Source organism: Pieris napi, chromosome 17 (genome assembly GCF_905475465.1).
Source record: "Pieris napi chromosome 17, ilPieNapi1.2, whole genome shotgun sequence".
NCBI lineage: Eukaryota > Metazoa > Arthropoda > Insecta > Lepidoptera > Pieridae > Pieris > Pieris napi.
This window is the reverse complement of record NC_062250.1, coordinates 9,845,037-9,867,294: the sequence shown is the minus strand read 5'-3', so window position 1 is coordinate 9,867,294 and position 22,258 is coordinate 9,845,037. Positions and strand designations below refer to the sequence as shown.

Below are 22,258 nucleotides of genomic sequence, written 5' to 3'. Positions count from 1 at the left end.
AATCTATACTATGCTTCACATGCAGCTCTGGCACATCACTTTAGGACTGAACATTTTCTATGTGAGGAGGGTGATTGTGCTGGACAACATCTTACCGCTGTGTTTAGGAGTGAAATTGATCTCAAGGGTGAGTGAAAGCCATAGAAAATATCTACATGTTTTACAAGTGACGCTTAAACGCCAACTAATAAAAAAGTATTGAGAAGTGTTGGCCTAGTGGCTTCAGCGTGCGACTCTCATACCTGAGGTCGTAGGTTCGATCCTCGGCTATGCACATTTGCTCAAACGGTGAAGGAAAACATCGTGAGAAAACCGACATGTCTTAGACCCAAAAAGTCGACGGCGTGTGGCACCGGAGGCTGATCACCTACTTGACTATTAGATTTAAAAATGATCATGAAGCAGATTCAGAAATCTGAGGCCAAGACCTCATGAGGTTGTAGCGCCACTGATTTATTTATTTTTATTAAAACAGTATTAAAATAATGAATGAGGCTTTGGATTCTTTAATTTAAATTTTTTAAGAGAATATTTTTTTACTAGTTATATAAGACCGCTTAAATAGGACTAAACTAATTTGTCTTTTTCCTTTAAGAGTTAGAGTTTTTTTCGTAGCTCACAAGGCAACAGTTCATGGTCGTGGAATGAATCGTGGTGCGGCTCGACAGGCTCGTACTCTTGAGCTGCAATTCAATATCACGCCCCATCCTACCGCAGTAGTACAACGAGTCACTAGGTAATACTTTTTATCACGTTTATTGAATAATAATTAAGAGATCTCTGTGAATAAGTGAGTCAGTCAACAAATCCTTGTTCATGTAAATTCTTATTATTTTTGTAAACCGTATTTTCTTTGTTATTTTTGAAGTTATACTTCTTTAGGCACGTTATGAAAAATTGATGAATTGTCAGTGTGATTATAGCGTGCGCGAGCGAGATGGGAATAAGACAATCTACAAGTAAAAAGAAATAGAATATGCGTGAAGTTAGCAGCTATGCCAAGAATTTTGAATGACCATAATGAATTTACCTTTTAAACAAATAAAGGAGTTTTAAAATTATTTATTTTTTCAAAGAATTTTAGTAATGTTTTTTCACAATACCTATTGTTACTTAGTTAAAAGGTTATGAAACATACCAAGTTATTAATTGAATGAATAATATAATAAAATAATAAATAATAATAATAATTGTTATTAATATTAATTAATAATTGAATAATATATTAAATATTATTAAATTGTTTACGTTAAATATTAATTATTAATTAATTATATTAAAAAAAATAAAGAAAGCCAAAGAAGTATAACTTCTTACGCGCGTACATAAGTACACGCACCCTTTTTTTTAAATTATTGTTACCTACTCCGACACTATCTATGGTCAATTCTTGTCGGTTACTAAAGAAAAGATAAACATAGTTAACCTTGCAGCTGGGGTTTGTTTTTTGACTAAATAATTCAGGTTTGTGTTTAAAATGTGTCAATAAAAAAAGCATAGCTTTGAGAACCTTGGAGCGTTTCGCGATAAAAAAACATTCTTAAAAATTACAGATGTTTGGTATCAAAATAAGACACTATGATAAAATATAGTCGATTTGATTATTTTTGGCCTATTTTTCCATTCTGCCTTTACAAAATATGATAATGAATATTACAGAGAGCGTATAGAACGCTCACCGTCCCCACCTCCAGCGGCTCCAGCACCTCGAATTGACCCAGCCAGCGATGAACAGTTTCCACGATTGTCTGCTGCTGCGCCAGCCCCGCCTAACCTCTTAGGTGCTCCTTCGAGGCTCTATAAAGGTATAATCTATTAATAGTAACAGTGTGTTTTTATCTATTCAAAAAGCTAGGGTTTAGAAATTATTTGAATTTGGAATGCGGATATTGTTAGTAAATCACCAAAGAGTTTGTTAACTAAGATTGTATGTTAATGGCTGTCAAGAAATAAAAAAAAGAAACTATTTTTGCCCCAATTGCTTTTATGTCAAGTTGTGATGGTGAAATTGTACAATAAATTCTCAAAAAGGCAATAAAGAGACTTTGAGGTATAGAGAATACCGGTTTTATATTCACAATCGCTTGCAATGATTTTAATTACAAAATAATTTTACATGCATTCAAATGGATAGATGGTAATAATAGACAATATTTTTCAAATAAAATTATACAAATAAAAAACTGCATTTTATATGTGGTTTAGCCGATTGAATATTTATTAATAATTATTATAAGGTGAAGTAAGGAGACTAAGACTGGTAAAGCGTAAAAGAAGAACCTTCGGAAATGCTTTTTAGCATTGTTTTGGAATTAGAATACAGTCCACGACTTACGTCGTTTCATGTTACGTCGAACAATGTTTTGACACTATTCCTCAAGCATACGTCATTTGTTTCGATTTCCGGCATAGGAGAATTCACTTGTCTTGTACAAATTTGGATAATGCCATGAAATTTTTTAAAGAAACGTTAATAACAAAATTTTTGCAGCCTATCAGTGTTACCAAGATCTATATGATAGCAATTTCATAAGTTCATAAATAATTATTTTAAGAAATTACTTTTGATAATAAAGTATGTATTGTATATCCTTTGGTATAAATGCAGTTTTTTTTTTATATTTCGAATCCGTGTGGAACCTAACCCTTGAGTTTTACATGTAAACATACGAAAAAATATGTCTCGACTTACGTAGTTCGACGATTTACGTCGCATATTTCGAGAACCTAACATGCAGTAAGTACGAGGACTGCCTGTACTTTAAATTTTTGATGTCGATACAAAATCAATGAAATATGATTAAACGTTTTAAGATACTAGATTCACAAGGGGACTTTAGTATGCGTTCAGTTTAAGGTTGATTTGAGTTTAGCGCTAAGTTTCTGACTTACGGGAGTCATACTTAGCACTGAGAGTAAATTTTTATTAGGTGCTGATGGGCTGGCTCGGACGGAGCGAAATTTCCCAGCATTGGACGGATCCGGATCTGGAACATCACGTGCGCCCGTATCTAAAAGCAACGGGCCGGTAGCCTCTGCTGTACTCAGAAATTGTAAGATATATTTTTTTTATTTAGGTTTGGTTGATTCAAAGTTAACATATACTTATTGTATATAGAACTATTCAAAAAGTATGTTATAAATATTATTGGTTTTTGACAGCTTCAATACGATTTTTTTTGTAATATATATTGGAACTAGTGGACCCGACAGACGTTGTCCTGCATGATATTTTAAGCGATTAGTAAAGCAAAGTATGAAAGTACCGACTGCAGCGCCACCTGCCGGGCTGATTTGTGAATCTAAACCATTCCCAGATCCCCTTGAACACACACAAAAAATTTCATCAAAATCGGTCCAGTCGTTTGAGAGAAGTTCAGTGACATACACACTTACAGAAGAATTATATATATAAAGATATGTATGGACTATTTAAAAACCAAAATCTTCTTTCTAAATAGCTAAGGGTTCTAGTCCTTGAATCCCTAGTAACTAAATTTTTGATTGTTATCACAAATACTAATTGTAATAGAGTAATTTAATTGTATATTAAAGTAATCTCTAAAACTACTGAACCAATTCTTATACTAGCAGCACATGTTTGCTGAGTGTATTATATATTTTAAAACAAATGGTGACTTTCACCAGTATAATACGCGAAATAGAACTAATTTGAGTGTACGACCAATAAACCACTCCTTATATGGAAATTGTATTCGTTTTTACAACAAACTCCCAAGAGAAATTAGAGTATTATCACTAAATAAATTCAAAGCCCTCGTTAAACCGAAATTAATCAATAAAGCGTTTTATAAATTTGAGAAATACTTAAATGATCCTAATCCTTGGGATTGATTTGCTCCAGTTCAATCAATTTGTATGACAATACTTGGCGATTTAAAAGAGTGGCGGAAAGTTTCTTGCCAGTTCTTCTTACCCGCTCTACGCCCTTGACATGCGAACTGGTAGTAAATGTAAATTTACGATTAATTTAACTTGACAATTCAAAAGTGTACTTGGTTACCCACTTGAATAAAGATATTTTGAGTTTGAGTTTCCCGTTTCCACGCAGTCGCAGTCCACACCTAGTATAGATTTTCATATAGATGAACTTTATACAGCAAAGCAACCGTCAGTGTCCATATAAGTGCATGGTCAACACCTAGTATAGATTTTCATATAGATGAACTTTATACAGCAAAGCAACCGTCAGTGTCCATACAAGTGCATAGTCAACCGGCAAGCGCCAGCAACTTCAGGTTGACTCAGACTTCAGGGAATCGTATTACGATACCAAAGAAGCCGCTCTTTGATGAAGACTTTCCTTCACTCTCCGTTCCTAAGGATGATCATCCAAGTATTGGTGCTGGAACCGTCCAACCTGCTAAGGTATGTTGTATGTAATACATTTATTTTAATAGTAATATATTAGTGGAAAATTCACATTGAAATTAAGATTATTTCCAGATAGAAGTATTCGTAATACGATACTTTTAGTTTCTAGGAGATTTATAAATTTGCTTTACTATACAAGTTCTATACAAACTGTATGTTTATTTACATCCGTACAAGTTTTAATTGTCACTATAACTATTCCATTCTACGCAGTGGCGTAACAATAGCAGGGCTGGCATAATGCCACGGGCCCCCGACCCAAGAGGGCCCCTGCCCAAGAGATATAATGTTCTATGGATGAATGTGAAGTCTCCAATACGCATTGGGCTAGCGTGGGGACTACAGACCATTTCCTCTTGCCTAAGGGAGGAGGCCTATGGCCATTAGTGGGATATAACGTGTAATTGAGTACGCTGAAAATCTCGAAGTTTATTAAAATTAAACTAACGTGACGATTTTTACCCATCAAAAGAAGATTTGCCACGGGCCCCAGATGGTATAGTTACGCCACTGATTCTACGTATTATTCAATTTCGGTTATCAGTATCTCGAAAACGGGATGTATATAAATAATATTTTCAATCTTTTAGGTTACCCTTATAAATAGTGAAGAAATGCAGTCCATGAAGGCCACGAAACCAAGGCAACCGAAGAAACAGTCTTTAAATACCGAAGCGTTTCCAGCTCTACCATCTTCTTCGGCACCCACTTCTCCACCGCAATGGATTACCGTATCCAAACCGAAAGAAAAACCTAAACGTGTTCCAGAACCAGTAAAAACTTTCAATCCAGTAGCTGATTTTCCTACCCTCAACGCGAAGTCTAAAAAGAAAACTCCCACTCAACCCGTTCCGACACAAAATGACAAAAAGAAGAAGAAAAAGAAAGATATGGAACCAGTCAACGGTGTACCGGACGAATTTATAATTGCCAGTGTTAATAATAATAACAATAGCGGTGAAGGTGATAAAAAAATTAAGACAACAGTTGAACCGGATAGAAAAGTGATAGTTGATAAAAAAGAAAAAGCTACAGAATCGCGGAGCGGGGACTTCGCACTAAAGGCGCAAGAGTTTCCCTCGTTAAATCCAAGAGAACCAAGTGTGAATAAAAGTGTTAAAGTGAATGTGCCGATCAGTAAAGTGGTTAGTAAAGTGAATGGAGTGCCTCCAGGATTCAAGAAGCGTCAAGCGTGTGATATGACGTTTACGAATTCGTCTGGTCAAACGTTTCCGGCGCCGGTGCACAAGTACATACCGCCTTTGGATTTTGAGAACCGAAACAGGGCTTTGGTTAAGAATTTCGCCGCTGCACTGGGTACAGCTGCGGCGGTGGAGGATTTTAAGGTAATCAAAATCATTTATTCATATAGGTAAGGGAGCGTTCAAGTATTACGTCACGCAATTTTTGAAGCTTATTGACACCCCCCTCCCATGTAACGCGCCGTAACGTTTTTCTGTACCCAAGTATAGTAAAACGTTTCGTTACCACCTAGTGACTCTTTATACCTAAAAGTTACCATTATGTGGTGTAAAGTACTAGAAAGTCGAAAATAATATTAAAAATAACGCATAATTCTATCCCTGCCCCGCATCGTAACGCTTTACAAAAGCCCCTCCCCCCTCCCCCCTCAAAATTCGTTACGTAATACTTGAACGCTCCCTAACACAATGTACACTTATGAACGTCAAAAAAGAAATATATATGAAATGCTATTAATTTTATATTTACTGTCAGTTCTCAAATCAAGGGCGTAGAACTGAAGAGACGAACTGGCAATAAACTCTCCGCCACTCTTTTTAATCGCCAAGTTTCTTTGTTTTTCACAATGTTTGTAAGGAGCTGCAACCATTACACCATGTTCCACAAGACATCTTAACTAATTAATAGTTATACATAGTCGAAATAACTAACATCACCGCATACACGAATTCAAGTCCGACCAGTCACCACAAGTAGCACCCGTTCACGAGTATGACATATTATTATTTATTTATTTATAAGTAATCTTACAGTTACAGTTATCTATATTATAAAAGAAAAAACTAATCAATATATAAATCCAAAGCAGATTACATTACTAAATAGAATATATGAAATAGAAAACATAAGTCCATTAAAACAATAGATAAAGAAAACAGAAATTAAACATAAAACAAACGACAACTTATTGTTTTAAAAAACACTAAATTATTACTACTGCTAAATAAAGTCAGTCTTCCCGCTTCTATTAAAAAAAAATTGCCTTCCCTCTTTGGTAAGATAGAAAATGGCTTCTTCTTCATAAATTGTATTGTTGTTAGCTAAAATCCAAAATATTTGCGAATTACGCAGATAATTCGTGTTCGTACGAGGCACATGGAACAATAGTGAATATCTTTCTTATATTTATTGGATTCATTAATTCAAATTAATATTTATTTTTATTTATTTATTTTCCTTTTTTCCTATTTTTACAGTAACTTAATACTAATACAATAGAAAACTAAACTAAAAACATAATATAAACATAACAAGTAAAAACTTAAAACCTAAACCATTTTATAACTAATTATAACTAAATACATATATGCGTCTCACAAGCAATAGTGTTTAGGGTGCACAAAACACGCGTAAATGGTGCTGCTCTGAGTAAGTTCGTCCGCGCCCGAGGCATTGCCAGCAATAGTATATATAAATACGGTGGCAACAAATATTGTTGTTTTTATCTATAAAAATCCTCTACAGCCCTGCGATTCTGTAACTCACTTTTCGAACTCACACAGCGGTTTTCGCATCGGCGGTCGCTCTCAAATCAATCGTGAAGCAGTCATTTTATGATTTGGCATTCTGAAAAGGTGGGAGCTTGTAGTTTATTGTTTATTAGAATGCCGATGCCGCCGATGCGAAAACCGCTGTGTGAGTTCGAAAAGTGAGTTACAGAATCGCAGAGCAGTGTTATAATTTGTAAGGCTTTATTTATAATATTAATTCGTAGGTGAAATTACTACTCATGTTTTCTTTTTTAGGTTGCATCGAGAGCGTTCCGCGATAACATTACAACTGCCGAAGAGTTCTATGAGCATTGTAAAATAGCTTTGGGGAACAAATTGGATGATCTGCTCCCAGAATTAGTTGCCCTGTTGCCAGATATTGGTAAGCAGCAAGAAATAATCGTGGGAAAAAGTATTCCGTCTCTTGACGTTTGCTCGACTTGTGGTCAAGTTATCGCGCGGGCTGATTCTATTGCTCACGATACAGCGCATTGGCCGCCATTGGCCCCTCGTTAATTTAATAATAGTCACTGACCCAATTCAGCAATTGTTTGAAATTTTGACAGATTTTCTTAGTACGAAAACCCGGTTGTTTGAAACGGTGGAAAGTAGTTAAAAAATTCTAAACAGATAATTTATTCTATAGACCACAACAGCTCTGACAATTGACTATGATGATTTGAATAATTTTCACAGTGACATTTTTGTTACACGAATTTAATAAATTTGTTTTTTTTTTTTTGGAGTTTATGGCCTGGTATCTAGACCTTTAGGCCAATTTAATAATTTTAACATACAATTTTAATAGATAATATGCATACAACGTATATTGCGTATTTTACATACGTATAGTTTCAAATAACTTGAACTATAACGAAGTGAAGAATTTTATAAGTAAGCAATTTTTCTTTAATATTTCCGTATATCAATACCGATAAAAAATATTAGTTTTTAATTTCTTTCCCATGTAACTGAATTTGTCTTACACATTCTATAAGATTGACAAATGATTCTGAAATATTCTATATTCCCCCATTAGACCCCAGACCTAAAAAGGTTGTAGCGCCACTGATTAACTTTACTTTTATTATAGAGTCGACACGACACCCAAATTACCACAATCTATGTTATAGAAAATAATTCGTTCATTAGTTTAAGAAATTTTTTTTAAGCCAGAGAACCAATGTATCAGCAGAATCTTGGTATTGTTCCTTCATAACATTTCAATGAAAAAAATAAAAAAACCAACCGGAAAAGATTGAAATTGGTTCTTACAATCCCGCCTCTTTAATAATTTCTTGGCATGCTTGCCAAATTCCTCTACGCCGATGGTACAGGTTCTTCTAGCTGTCTTATCGGTCTTTCAATAACTTCGTCATCAAAAACCTTTTTACTACAGTAGTGCGTCGGTGCAAGTGAACGGTGCACAGCCAAACCGTAATTTGGGTTGCGTTAAGGTATAAATTTATATTCGTTGCATCAGTATTCGGAATTTTATTGCTACTGGAATGTATGAATATTCTCAGTACCTGCTCAATAAAAGTAAATTATTTGATATGTAAAATCTATTTTCGCATATGATTCAATATAAAGAGCAGCTGTCAAAGCAAGACTGATACAATATTACTCAGTTCCTGTATTTTAAAATACATTTAAATATTCAACAGACTTTAATACAAATTCAAATTTTCGTCGCTGTAGAATGATAACCTCGTATGTCCAGAGAACCAAACATTACAGGAAACGAAAAAATGTTTCATTTCGTCAATGTTCGTTAAAATATTATTATGTGTTTTTGTCCACAGTTTTGGATAAAAAGGACTTATTTATTAATAACATAAATAAGTCCTTACTTCATAATTATACCAGTTAAATGACATAAGTGTCTTAGCATAAAAAATAAATGGTTTTTAGACATACGAGGTTATCATTCTAGTGACGTGTAATAATGGTAAGAGGCTTTGAAAATTTTCAATTATGAATTTAAAGAAATAGTAAAATGTTATTAGTAAGTGCTCGTAGGGTCAGTGACTTGTGTTCAAACTCAGATATTTATTGGAAGATTTAGGTGCTTACGCTTAAAATCTCTCCATTTCTAACATTAAGATAGTTTTGAGTTTTTTATTTTTGTTATTGTACCATATTTGTCGCTTATAACTCTTTAAGTAGAAATGTATATAAAGATCGCAGTTATAAGATGAATGTGATCGCTACAAATGTAGAATATTGTTTAAATTAACTATTTTTATAACTTTGGAACTTAATTTCGTGTTAGTCGTATTGGTATCATGAAAATGATTGACAGGTTAAATAAAACGAGCAAGCATATGCATTTGTTTTAATTGTGACACTCACTGACCGCCCTTACCCCATCCCAGAAAACCTTTGACCAAGCCAGTGATACCAGCCCCTTGTTTTTTATTGGCTACTCCGGTTTTATCGTCCAAATTGGGGAACTCTATGAAGTTACACGCGAGGTCAAAGAAGAGCGGTTTACATGGAACAGCTTCCATCGGAGGAGGCAGTTTGTATATGTTTGGATTTTTTGTAAGAACTTGCGTGTCCTCACGATAATCATCCAAACGATCGACCAACGGCTTCTTGTCCTTGTATGCTTTTCCTACGTACTTGTCCTCATCTTCCTCGTCTTCTAGAACTGAATCCGCATGGACTTCGAACTTGCAGCTCTCAATATCCTTCTCCAGAACGCGTAGCTTTTCCAATATTTGCTTCTCTTGATGCTTGTTCTTGATCGAGTCTGCGGTGTAGCTGCTGCATCTCTCCAACATAGCGAGAGCTTCCCTGAAACGCCTGAGTCCAGTCAAAACTTGAGCTATGTAATAACAGCGGAAGGCCTTATAGGCTTTGACTTGAGTCTCGATCTCCTGTTGGTATGCGCTATCGTTTTCGAAGCCTGGTAATTGCTGGAGTTCAGTGTAGTTCTGGAGGATGATTTCGTAGAGCCTTGTCAAATCCTGAGGACGGACCTTCTTTCCATCAATTGGAGCGTTATTCTTTCTGGCTTCTTCAGCCTGTTGGATCATGAGGTTGTTCCTCTCGATAGTGCGAGCGAGACGGAGATACATCAAGTAGGAGAGAAGATAGTTGATGCTGGACATTTGGGTTTCGGAAGCGGTTTTTAGTTTGGGATCGTTCTTGATTTCGTCTTTGATGGCCGAAATGGCGTCCTTGCAATCCATTAGGATGTTCTCAAGGATGTCGATCTTGGCTTGAGCCGTGGTGGCGTTGGCGATGGATTTGTCCATGTCTTGAAGAGCTATCAGAAAGAGACGAACTTTCTCGGGACGAACGGTGACTCGTCGTCCGCGCCATTCTACTTCATGCATTACACCAGAGCGTGACTCTCTGAAATGGAGACAGGTAGTTAATGAGACCAAATTGAGTGATGATTTATTTATTATTAGGCCTGTTTTAGAAGAGTCAAGATTAGTTCAAATTACCATGAGATGGACTACTAAAAAGATGGGTATGGGAGCGTATTACGTAACAAATTTTGGGAGGGGGGGTCCTCTTATAAAACGTTACGAAGCGGGGCGGGGATTGAATTACGCGTTATTGTTAATACAGTGAAACCTGGTTAAGTGAGACATCAAGGGACCTGCAATGTCGTTTCACTTATAGAGGTATTCCACTTACCCAGTGTCTCAGATATACAGGTATCAATAAATATCTGTCTCATTTATAGAGGGTTCCAGAGGGAGGTTTGGTCAGGGAAAACCTCAAGGTCTCAGTTACAGAGGTTTATGCATATAAAATTTACTCGATGTCTCACTTATAGAGGTAACTATGATGATAAATCGAAAGACCAAATCCCAGATATAGAGGCTTACCTCGTCCCACTAACAGAGGTAATTCAGTGCCAAAGTGTTGGGACCTCAGCATGAGTTCCAGTTATGGAGGTTTCTCACTTATCCAGGTCCCACTTAACCAAGTTTCACTGTATTATTTTCGACTTTCCAGTACTTAACACCACATTATGGTAACTTTTAAGTATAAAGAGTCACTAGGTGGTCACGAAACGTTTTACTATACCTGGGTTCAGTACTGAAATTGGGTACAGAAAAACGTTACATGGGGGTGGGGGTCAATAATCACCAAAAAGTGCGTGACGTAATACTTCCCATATTGCACTAAAGTGACAACTTTGAGACAGTGGAATAGGAGAATCTCTGTATTAGTAATTTATACCAAATTGACTTTACTTACTCAAGTGACCTAATACAAAAATAACAAATATTTCAATATCACAAACAATATATCGAATTAACTTTAATTACTTTATTTTATTCTTTAGCTGTTAAGTTACTAAACTTTATTTTTATTACACAACCAATACTAGTAAGTAACTAAAGAACTGTAAGAGTTCTATTAAATCTAGCTGTAAACAACGAACATGGTACAAGATGGTAATATACATACTTGGCTTGAGCCATGAGCGAGTCCAAGTTCTCAATAAGCCCTTGTCCACGCATCGCTACCAAATCCCCGGCTGCCGATTCGTCTCCAATGTTATATGCGCAATAACGGAGACTTGGGTTTATTTCTTCTACCTATGATTTTAATTTTGTTATATTATTTTAAATTTAATACAATTTTTTTGACTAACAAATAAGGCATTTTTTGTGGTTGGGTTGTATGCTCCTCAAATTTAATATTAAAAAACATTTCAAAGTAGTTAGTACTTTACATTTGTCATATTAGGAAAATTTTGTGTTTGTGGCTGGCCGTTCAAGTATTACGTAAGCAGATTCACTGCAATTTACACATCCCCTCCAACCCCCCACCTTCTGGCAAAAGTAAGTAAAGCCCTCAAAAATAATAGTACATAAACATATTACTTTTTGTAGGAATCCGCGAAAAATGTATTTCGTTTTCAAGCATAGACAATGGGTGGGTAATATGTGTAAAAAAATCAATAATTATTAATTTTTTTACACATTGTTGTTATATTCCCTGTTGACGTAATCACCAAGGAAGAAAATCAAAGACCCCCCTCCCCCCTATAGTGCTTACATAATACTTGAACGGCCCTTTTTTCAATTTGATAAATAAACATATACTCTTACAATACCTAAATAATTAATAATTATACCTTTTGCTTATAAATAATTCTTTCATCCTCTGGTAGAGCAGCACAAAGGTTCTCAAGAACTATTTGAGCTCGTTTAAGGCTCTCAGCAGCTGGTCTCCACTGTTGCAGCTCTACAAGCAATGCTCCACTTAACCATGCTGCATAGGCACCAGCCTCCAATTGCGTACGAGCATCACAAACACCACTTTCCTAAAACAGACAAGTAGTTGATACTTGCTTAGTATATGCCAAGGTTTTTCAGCCGATGTATCAATAACATGATTGTGTACTAGTACTATCAAACGATTCTGTTAAAATATAAACTAGCATAGTAATTATGTGATACGGTCAGATTCCTACCTAAGGAATGTCTTATTAATTCCAAAAAATAAGAACTAACCTCACAGAGCTGCAAAAGCAGATGAGCATGCGAGCATGCCTTCTTCAAGCGAGATATAAGATGAAATTTCTTCCTTGGTTCTGTATTGGCTTCCTGTCTGAGTTGCATAGCATGAGCCCATGCCCTTTCAGCTTGTAATAAGGGCACACATAAGAGGCGATTTTCAGAATTAGATGATGTCAAATGAGTGGATGTGACATCACGTCTACGGTAATGACGTCTATCTCCCTGTAATGGTAAAGTAAAAAGTAATCAAAAAATTGTTTCACAATACTTGATTGATTTAGTTTGAAGAGACTAGTATAATTTTAAGGGGTGATTTGTGACGTAATCTATACTATGCTTCACATGCAGCTCTGGCACATCACTTTAGGACTGAACATTTTCTATGTGAGGAGGGTGATTGTGCTGGACAACATCTTACCGCTGTGTTTAGGAGTGAAATTGATCTCAAGGGTGAGTGAAAGCCATAGAAAATATCTACATGTTTTACAAGTGACGCTTAAACGCCAACTAATAAAAAAGTATTGAGAAGTGTTGGCCTAGTGGCTTCAGCGTGCGACTCTCATACCTGAGGTCGTAGGTTCGATCCTCGGCTATGCACATTTGCTCAAACGGTGAAGGAAAACATCGTGAGAAAACCGACATGTCTTAGACCCAAAAAGTCGACGGCGTGTGGCACCGGAGGCTGATCACCTACTTGACTATTAGATTTAAAAATGATCATGAAGCAGATTCAGAAATCTGAGGCCAAGACCTCATGAGGTTGTAGCGCCACTGATTTATTTATTTTTATTAAAACAGTATTAAAATAATGAATGAGGCTTTGGATTCTTTAATTTAAATTTTTTAAGAGAATATTTTTTACTAGTTATATAAGACCGCTTAAATAGGACTAAACTAATTTGTCTTTTTCCTTTAAGAGTTAGAGTTTTTTTCGTAGCTCACAAGGCAACAGTTCATGGTCGTGGAATGAATCGTGGTGCGGCTCGACAGGCTCGTACTCTTGAGCTGCAATTCAATATCACGCCCCATCCTACCGCAGTAGTACAACGAGTCACTAGGTAATACTTTTTATCACGTTTATTGAATAATAATTAAGAGATCTCTGTGAATAAGTGAGTCAGTCAACAAATCCTTGTTCATGTAAATTCTTATTATTTTTGTAAACCGTATTTTCTTTGTTATTTTTGAAGTTATACTTCTTTAGGCACGTTATGAAAAATTGATGAATTGTCAGTGTGATTATAGCGTGCGCGAGCGAGATGGGAATAAGACAATCTACAAGTAAAAAGAAATAGAATATGCGTGAAGTTAGCAGCTATGCCAAGAATTTTGAATGACCATAATGAAATTTACCTTTTAAACAAATAAAGGAGTTTTAAAATTATTTATTTTTTCAAAGAATTTTAGTAATGTTTTTTCACAAATACCTATTGTTACTTAGTTAAAAGGTTATGAAACATACCAAGTTATTAAATTGAATGAATAATATAATAAAATAATAAATAATAATAATAATTGTTATTAATATTAATTAATAATTGAATAATATATTAAATATTATTAAATTGTTTACGTTAAATATTAATTATTAATTAATTATATTTAAAAAAAATAAAGAAAGCCAAAGAAGTATAACTTCTTACGCGCGTACATAAGTACACGCACCCTTTTTTTTAAATTATTGTTACCTACTCCGACACTATCTATGGTCAATTCTTGTCGGTTACTAAAGAAAAGATAAACATAGTTAACCTTGCAGCTGGGGTTTGTTTTTTGACTAAATAATTCAGGTTTGTGTTTAAAATGTGTCAATAAAAAAAGCATAGCTTTGAGAACCTTGGAGCGTTTCGCGATAAAAAAACATTCTTAAAAATTACAGATGTTTGGTATCAAAATAAGACACTATGATAAAATATAGTCGATTTGATTATTTTTGGCCTATTTTTCCATTCTGCCTTTACAAAATATGATAATGAATATTACAGAGAGCGTATAGAACGCTCACCGTCCCCACCTCCAGCGGCTCCAGCACCTCGAATTGACCCAGCCAGCGATGAACAGTTTCCACGATTGTCTGCTGCTGCGCCAGCCCCGCCTAACCTCTTAGGTGCTCCTTCGAGGCTCTATAAAGGTATAATCTATTAATAGTAACAGTGTGTTTTTATCTATTCAAAAAGCTAGGGTTTAGAAATTATTTGAATTTGGAATGCGGATATTGTTAGTAAATCACCAAAGAGTTTGTTAACTAAGATTGTATGTTAATGGCTGTCAAGAAATAAAAAAAAGAAACTATTTTTGCCCCAATTGCTTTTATGTCAAGTTGTGATGGTGAAATTGTACAATAAATTCTCAAAAAGGCAATAAAGAGACTTTGAGGTATAGAGAATACCGGTTTTATATTCACAATCGCTTGCAATGATTTTAATTACAAAATAATTTTACATGCATTCAAATGGATAGATGGTAATAATAGACAATATTTTTCAAATAAAATTATACAAATAAAAAACTGCATTTTATATGTGGTTTAGCCGATTGAATATTTATTAATAATTATTATAAGGTGAAGTAAGGAGACTAAGACTGGTAAAGCGTAAAAGAAGAACCTTCGGAAATGCTTTTTAGCATTGTTTTGGAATTAGAATACAGTCCACGACTTACGTCGTTTCATGTTACGTCGAACAATGTTTTGACACTATTCCTCAAGCATACGTCATTTGTTTCGATTTCCGGCATAGGAGAATTCACTTGTCTTGTACAAATTTGGATAATGCCATGAAATTTTTTAAAGAAACGTTAATAACAAAATTTTTGCAGCCTATCAGTGTTACCAAGATCTATATGATAGCAATTTCATAAGTTCATAAATAATTATTTTAAGAAATTACTTTTGATAATAAAGTATGTATTGTATATCCTTTGGTATAAATGCAGTTTTTTTTTTATATTTCGAATCCGTGTGGAACCTAACCCTTGAGTTTTACATGTAAACATACGAAAAAATATGTCTCGACTTACGTAGTTCGACGATTTACGTCGCATATTTCGAGAACCTAACATGCAGTAAGTACGAGGACTGCCTGTACTTTAAATTTTTGATGTCGATACAAAATCAATGAAATATGATTAAACGTTTTAAGATACTAGATTCACAAGGGGACTTTAGTATGCGTTCAGTTTAAGGTTGATTTGAGTTTAGCGCTAAGTTTCTGACTTACGGGAGTCATACTTAGCACTGAGAGTAAATTTTTATTAGGTGCTGATGGGCTGGCTCGGACGGAGCGAAATTTCCCAGCATTGGACGGATCCGGATCTGGAACATCACGTGCGCCCGTATCTAAAAGCAACGGGCCGGTAGCCTCTGCTGTACTCAGAAATTGTAAGATATATTTTTTTTATTTAGGTTTGGTTGATTCAAAGTTAACATATACTTATTGTATATAGAACTATTCAAAAAGTATGTTATAAATATTATTGGTTTTTGACAGCTTCAATACGATTTTTTTTGTAATATATATTGGAACTAGTGGACCCGACAGACGTTGTCCTGCATGATATTTTAAGCGATTAGTAAAGCAAAGTATGAAAGTACCGACTGCAGCGCCACCTGCCGGGCTGATTTGTGAATCTAAACCATTCCCAGATCCCCTTGAACACACACAAAAAATTTCATCAAAATCGGTCCAGTCGTTTGAGAGAAGTTCAGTGACATACACACTTACAGAAGAATTATATATATAAAGATATGTATGGACTATTTAAAAACCAAAATCTTCTTTCTAAATAGCTAAGGGTTCTAGTCCTTGAATCCCTAGTAACTAAATTTTTGATTGTTATCACAAATACTAATTGTAATAGAGTAATTTAATTGTATATTAAAGTAATCTCTAAAACTACTGAACCAATTCTTATACTAGCAGCACATGTTTGCTGAGTGTATTATATATTTTAAAACAAATGGTGACTTTCACCAGTATAATACGCGAAATAGAACTAATTTGAGTGTACGACCAATAAACCACTCCTTATATGGAAATTGTATTCGTTTTTACAACAAACTCCCAAGAGAAATTAGAGTATTATCACTAAATAAATTCAAAGCCCTCGTTAAACCGAAATTAATCAATAAAGCGTTTTATAAATTTGAGAAATACTTAAATGATCCTAATCCTTGGGATTGATTTGCTCCAGTTCAATCAATTTGTATGACAATACTTGGCGATTTAAAAGAGTGGCGGAAAGTTTCTTGCCAGTTCTTCTTACCCGCTCTACGCCCTTGACATGCGAACTGGTAGTAAATGTAAATTTACGATTAATTTAACTTGACAATTCAAAAGTGTACTTGGTTACCCACTTGAATAAAGATATTTTGAGTTTGAGTTTCCCGTTTCCACGCAGTCGCAGTCCACACCTAGTATAGATTTTCATATAGATGAACTTTATACAGCAAAGCAACCGTCAGTGTCCATATAAGTGCATGGTCAACACCTAGTATAGATTTTCATATAGATGAACTTTATACAGCAAAGCAACCGTCAGTGTCCATACAAGTGCATAGTCAACCGGCAAGCGCCAGCAACTTCAGGTTGACTCAGACTTCAGGGAATCGTATTACGATACCAAAGAAGCCGCTCTTTGATGAAGACTTTCCTTCACTCTCCGTTCCTAAGGATGATCATCCAAGTATTGGTGCTGGAACCGTCCAACCTGCTAAGGTATGTTGTATGTAATACATTTATTTTAATAGTAATATATTAGTGGAAAATTCACATTGAAATTAAGATTATTTCCAGATAGAAGTATTCGTAATACGATACTTTTAGTTTCTAGGAGATTTATAAATTTGCTTTACTATACAAGTTCTATACAAACTGTATGTTTATTTACATCCGTACAAGTTTTAATTGTCACTATAACTATTCCATTCTACGCAGTGGCGTAACAATAGCAGGGCTGGCATAATGCCACGGGCCCCCGACCCAAGAGGGCCCCTGCCCAAGAGATATAATGTTCTATGGATGAATGTGAAGTCTCCAATACGCATTGGGCTAGCGTGGGGACTACAGACCATTTCCTCTTGCCTAAGGGAGGAGGCCTATGGCCATTAGTGGGATATAACGTGTAATTGAGTACGCTGAAAATCTCGAAGTTTATTAAAATTAAACTAACGTGACGATTTTTACCCATCAAAAGAAGATTTGCCACGGGCCCCAGATGGTATAGTTACGCCACTGATTCTACGTATTATTCAATTTCGGTTATCAGTATCTCGAAAACGGGATGTATATAAATAATATTTTCAATCTTTTAGGTTACCCTTATAAATAGTGAAGAAATGCAGTCCATGAAGGCCACGAAACCAAGGCAACCGAAGAAACAGTCTTTAAATACCGAAGCGTTTCCAGCTCTACCATCTTCTTCGGCACCCACTTCTCCACCGCAATGGATTACCGTATCCAAACCGAAAGAAAAACCTAAACGTGTTCCAGAACCAGTAAAAACTTTCAATCCAGTAGCTGATTTTCCTACCCTCAACGCGAAGTCTAAAAAGAAAACTCCCACTCAACCCGTTCCGACACAAAATGACAAAAAGAAGAAGAAAAAGAAAGATATGGAACCAGTCAACGGTGTACCGGACGAATTTATAATTGCCAGTGTTAATAATAATAACAATAGCGGTGAAGGTGATAAAAAAATTAAGACAACAGTTGAACCGGATAGAAAAGTGATAGTTGATAAAAAAGAAAAAGCTACAGAATCGCGGAGCGGGGACTTCGCACTAAAGGCGCAAGAGTTTCCCTCGTTAAATCCAAGAGAACCAAGTGTGAATAAAAGTGTTAAAGTGAATGTGCCGATCAGTAAAGTGGTTAGTAAAGTGAATGGAGTGCCTCCAGGATTCAAGAAGCGTCAAGCGTGTGATATGACGTTTACGAATTCGTCTGGTCAAACGTTTCCGGCGCCGGTGCACAAGTACATACCGCCTTTGGATTTTGAGAACCGAAACAGGGCTTTGGTTAAGAATTTCGCCGCTGCACTGGGTACAGCTGCGGCGGTGGAGGATTTTAAGGTAATCAAAATCATTTATTCATATAGGTAAGGGAGCGTTCAAGTATTACGTCACGCAATTTTTGAAGCTTATTGACACCCCCCTCCCATGTAACGCGCCGTAACGTTTTTCTGTACCCAAGTATAGTAAAACGTTTCGTTACCACCTAGTGACTCTTTATACCTAAAAGTTACCATTATGTGGTGTAAAGTACTAGAAAGTCGAAAATAATATTAAAAATAACGCATAATTCTATCCCTGCCCCGCATCGTAACGCTTTACAAAAGCCCCTCCCCCCTCCCCCCTCAAAATTCGTTACGTAATACTTGAACGCTCCCTAACACAATGTACACTTATGAACGTCAAAAAAGAAATATATATGAAATGCTATTAATTTTATATTTACTGTCAGTTCTCAAATCAAGGGCGTAGAACTGAAGAGACGAACTGGCAATAAACTCTCCGCCACTCTTTTTAATCGCCAAGTTTCTTTGTTTTTCACAATGTTTGTAAGGAGCTGCAACCATTACACCATGTTCCACAAGACATCTTAACTAATTAATAGTTATACATAGTCGAAATAACTAACATCACCGCATACACGAATTCAAGTCCGACCAGTCACCACAAGTAGCACCCGTTCACGAGTATGACATATTATTATTTATTTATTTATAAGTAATCTTACAGTTACAGTTATCTATATTATAAAAGAAAAAACTAATCAATATATAAATCCAAAGCAGATTACATTACTAAATAGAATATATGAAATAGAAAACATAAGTCCATTAAAACAATAGATAAAGAAAACAGAAATTAAACATAAAACAAACGACAACTTATTGTTTTAAAAAACACTAAATTATTACTACTGCTAAATAAAGTCAGTCTTCCCGCTTCTATTAAAAAAAAATTGCCTTCCCTCTTTGGTAAGATAGAAAATGGCTTCTTCTTCATAAATTGTATTGTTGTTAGCTAAAATCCAAAATATTTGCGAATTACGCAGATAATTCGTGTTCGTACGAGGCACATGGAACAATAGTGAATATCTTTCTTATATTTATTGGATTCATTAATTCAAATTAATATTTATTTTTATTTATTTATTTTCCTTTTTTCCTATTTTTACAGTAACTTAATACTAATACAATAGAAAACTAAACTAAAAACATAATATAAACATAACAAGTAAAAACTTAAAACCTAAACCATTTTATAACTAATTATAACTAAATACATATATGCGTCTCACAAGCAATAGTGTTTAGGGTGCACAAAACACGCGTAAATGGTGCTGCTCTGAGTAAGTTCGTCCGCGCCCGAGGCATTGCCAGCAATAGTATATATAAATACGGTGGCAACAAATATTGTTGTTTTTATCTATAAAAATCCTCTACAGCCCTGCGATTCTGTAACTCACTTTTCGAACTCACACAGCGGTTTTCGCATCGGCGGTCGCTCTCAAATCAATCGTGAAGCAGTCATTTTATGATTTGGCATTCTGAAAAGGTGGGAGCTTGTAGTTTATTGTTTATTAGAATGCCGATGCCGCCGATGCGAAAACCGCTGTGTGAGTTCGAAAAGTGAGTTACAGAATCGCAGAGCAGTGTTATAATTTGTAAGGCTTTATTTATAATATTAATTCGTAGGTGAAATTACTACTCATGTTTTCTTTTTTAGGTTGCATCGAGAGCGTTCCGCGATAACATTACAACTGCCGAAGAGTTCTATGAGCATTGTAAAATAGCTTTGGGGAACAAATTGGATGATCTGCTCCCAGAATTAGTTGCCCTGTTGCCAGATATTGGTAAGCAGCAAGAAATAATCGTGGGAAAAAGTATTCCGTCTCTTGACGTTTGCTCGACTTGTGGTCAAGTTATCGCGCGGGCTGATTCTATTGCTCACGATACAGCGCATTGGCCGCCATTGGCCCCTCGTTAATTTAATAATAGTCACTGACCCAATTCAGCAATTGTTTGAAATTTTGACAGATTTTCTTAGTACGAAAACCCGGTTGTTTGAAACGGTGGAAAGTAGTTAAAAAATTCTAAACAGATAATTTATTCTATAGACCACAACAGCTCTGACAATTGACTATGATGATTTGAATAATTTTCACAGTGACATTTTTGTTACACGAATTTAATAAATTTGTTTTTTTTTTTTTGGAGTTTATGGCCTGGTATCTAGACCTTTAGGCCAATTTAATAATTTTAACATACAATTTTAATAGATAATATGCATACAACGTATATTGCGTATTTTACATACGTATAGTTTCAAATAACTTGAACTATAACGAAGTGAAGAATTTTATAAGTAAGCAATTTTTCTTTAATATTTCCGTATATCAATACCGATAAAAAATATTAGTTTTTAATTTCTTTCCCATGTAACTGAATTTGTCTTACACATTCTATAAGATTGACAAATGATTCTGAAATATTCTATATTCCCCCATTAGACCCCAGACCTAAAAAGGTTGTAGCGCCACTGATTAACTTTACTTTTATTATAGAGTCGACACGACACCCAAATTACCACAATCTATGTTATAGAAAATAATTCGTTCATTAGTTTAAGAAATTTTTTTTAAGCCAGAGAACCAATGTATCAGCAGAATCTTGGTATTGTTCCTTCATAACATTTCAATGAAAAAAATAAAAAAACCAACCGGAAAAGATTGAAATTGGTTCTTACAATCCCGCCTCTTTAATAATTTCTTGGCATGCTTGCCAAATTCCTCTACGCCGATGGTACAGGTTCTTCTAGCTGTCTTATCGGTCTTTCAATAACTTCGTCATCAAAAACCTTTTTACTACAGTAGTGCGTCGGTGCAAGTGAACGGTGCACAGCCAAACCGTAATTTGGGTTGCGTTAAGGTATAAATTTATATTCGTTGCATCAGTATTCGGAATTTTATTGCTACTGGAATGTATGAATATTCTCAGTACCTGCTCAATAAAAGTAAATTATTTGATATGTAAAATCTATTTTCGCATATGATTCAATATAAAGAGCAGCTGTCAAAGCAAGACTGATACAATATTACTCAGTTCCTGTATTTTAAAATACATTTAAATATTCAACAGACTTTAATACAAATTCAAATTTTCGTCGCTGTAGAATGATAACCTCGTATGTCCAGAGAACCAAACATTACAGGAAACGAAAAAATGTTTCATTTCGTCAATGTTCGTTAAAATATTATTATGTGTTTTTGTCCACAGTTTTGGATAAAAAGGACTTATTTATTAATAACATAAATAAGTCCTTACTTCATAATTATACCAGTTAAATGACATAAGTGTCTTAGCATAAAAAATAAATGGTTTTTAGACATACGAGGTTATCATTCTAGTGACGTGTAATAATGGTAAGAGGCTTTGAAAATTTTCAATTATGAATTTAAAGAAATAGTAAAATGTTATTAGTAAGTGCTCGTAGGGTCAGTGACTTGTGTTCAAACTCAGATATTTATTGGAAGATTTAGGTGCTTACGCTTAAAATCTCTCCATTTCTAACATTAAGATAGTTTTGAGTTTTTTATTTTTGTTATTGTA

The 22,258-nt window shown here is 35.0% G+C and overlaps 3 protein-coding genes across 4 annotated transcripts in view; 2 read left to right on the top strand and 1 right to left on the bottom strand.

Moving 5' to 3' along the window:
* Positions 1 to 7,759, top strand: part of LOC125057906 (E3 ubiquitin-protein ligase ZNF598) — a 10,895-nt gene extending 3,136 nt beyond the window's left edge. The window contains exons 6-12 of one of the 2 annotated variants that reach the window (XM_047661862.1): positions 1 to 127; positions 616 to 736; positions 1,660 to 1,805; positions 2,931 to 3,053; positions 4,199 to 4,389; positions 4,986 to 5,741; positions 7,404 to 7,759. In XM_047661862.1, the coding sequence (XP_047517818.1) occupies positions 1 to 127; positions 616 to 736; positions 1,660 to 1,805; positions 2,931 to 3,053; positions 4,199 to 4,389; positions 4,986 to 5,741; positions 7,404 to 7,664 (1,725 nt within the window). In that variant the 3' untranslated portion in view covers positions 7,665 to 7,759. The remainder of the gene's footprint in view (positions 128 to 615; positions 737 to 1,659; positions 1,806 to 2,930; positions 3,054 to 4,198; positions 4,390 to 4,985; positions 5,742 to 7,403) is intronic. The other variant, XM_047661861.1, reaches the window with a different exon arrangement.
* Positions 7,760 to 9,472: 1,713 nt separating this feature from the next.
* On the bottom strand, positions 9,473 to 12,888 carry LOC125057913 (signal recognition particle subunit SRP68-like). Its single transcript, XM_047661877.1, has 4 exons — positions 12,641 to 12,888; positions 12,262 to 12,450; positions 11,589 to 11,719; positions 9,473 to 10,514 (listed from the first exon to the last, which is right to left on the bottom strand). The coding sequence occupies exons 1-4, from the start codon at positions 12,746 to 12,748 to the stop codon at positions 9,500 to 9,502; spliced, it is 1,443 nt and encodes a 480-aa protein (XP_047517833.1). The 5' UTR covers positions 12,749 to 12,888; the 3' UTR covers positions 9,473 to 9,499.
* A 73-nt stretch (positions 12,889 to 12,961) lies between these two features.
* On the top strand, positions 12,962 to 20,731 carry LOC125057911 (E3 ubiquitin-protein ligase ZNF598-like). Its single transcript, XM_047661872.1, has 7 exons — positions 12,962 to 13,096; positions 13,584 to 13,704; positions 14,632 to 14,777; positions 15,903 to 16,025; positions 17,171 to 17,361; positions 17,958 to 18,713; positions 20,376 to 20,731. Exons 2-7 carry the CDS (start codon positions 13,613 to 13,615, stop codon positions 20,634 to 20,636), a joined length of 1,569 nt encoding a protein of 522 aa, XP_047517828.1. The 5' UTR covers positions 12,962 to 13,096; positions 13,584 to 13,612; the 3' UTR covers positions 20,637 to 20,731.
* The last annotated feature ends 1,527 nt before the right edge of the window (positions 20,732 to 22,258 follow it).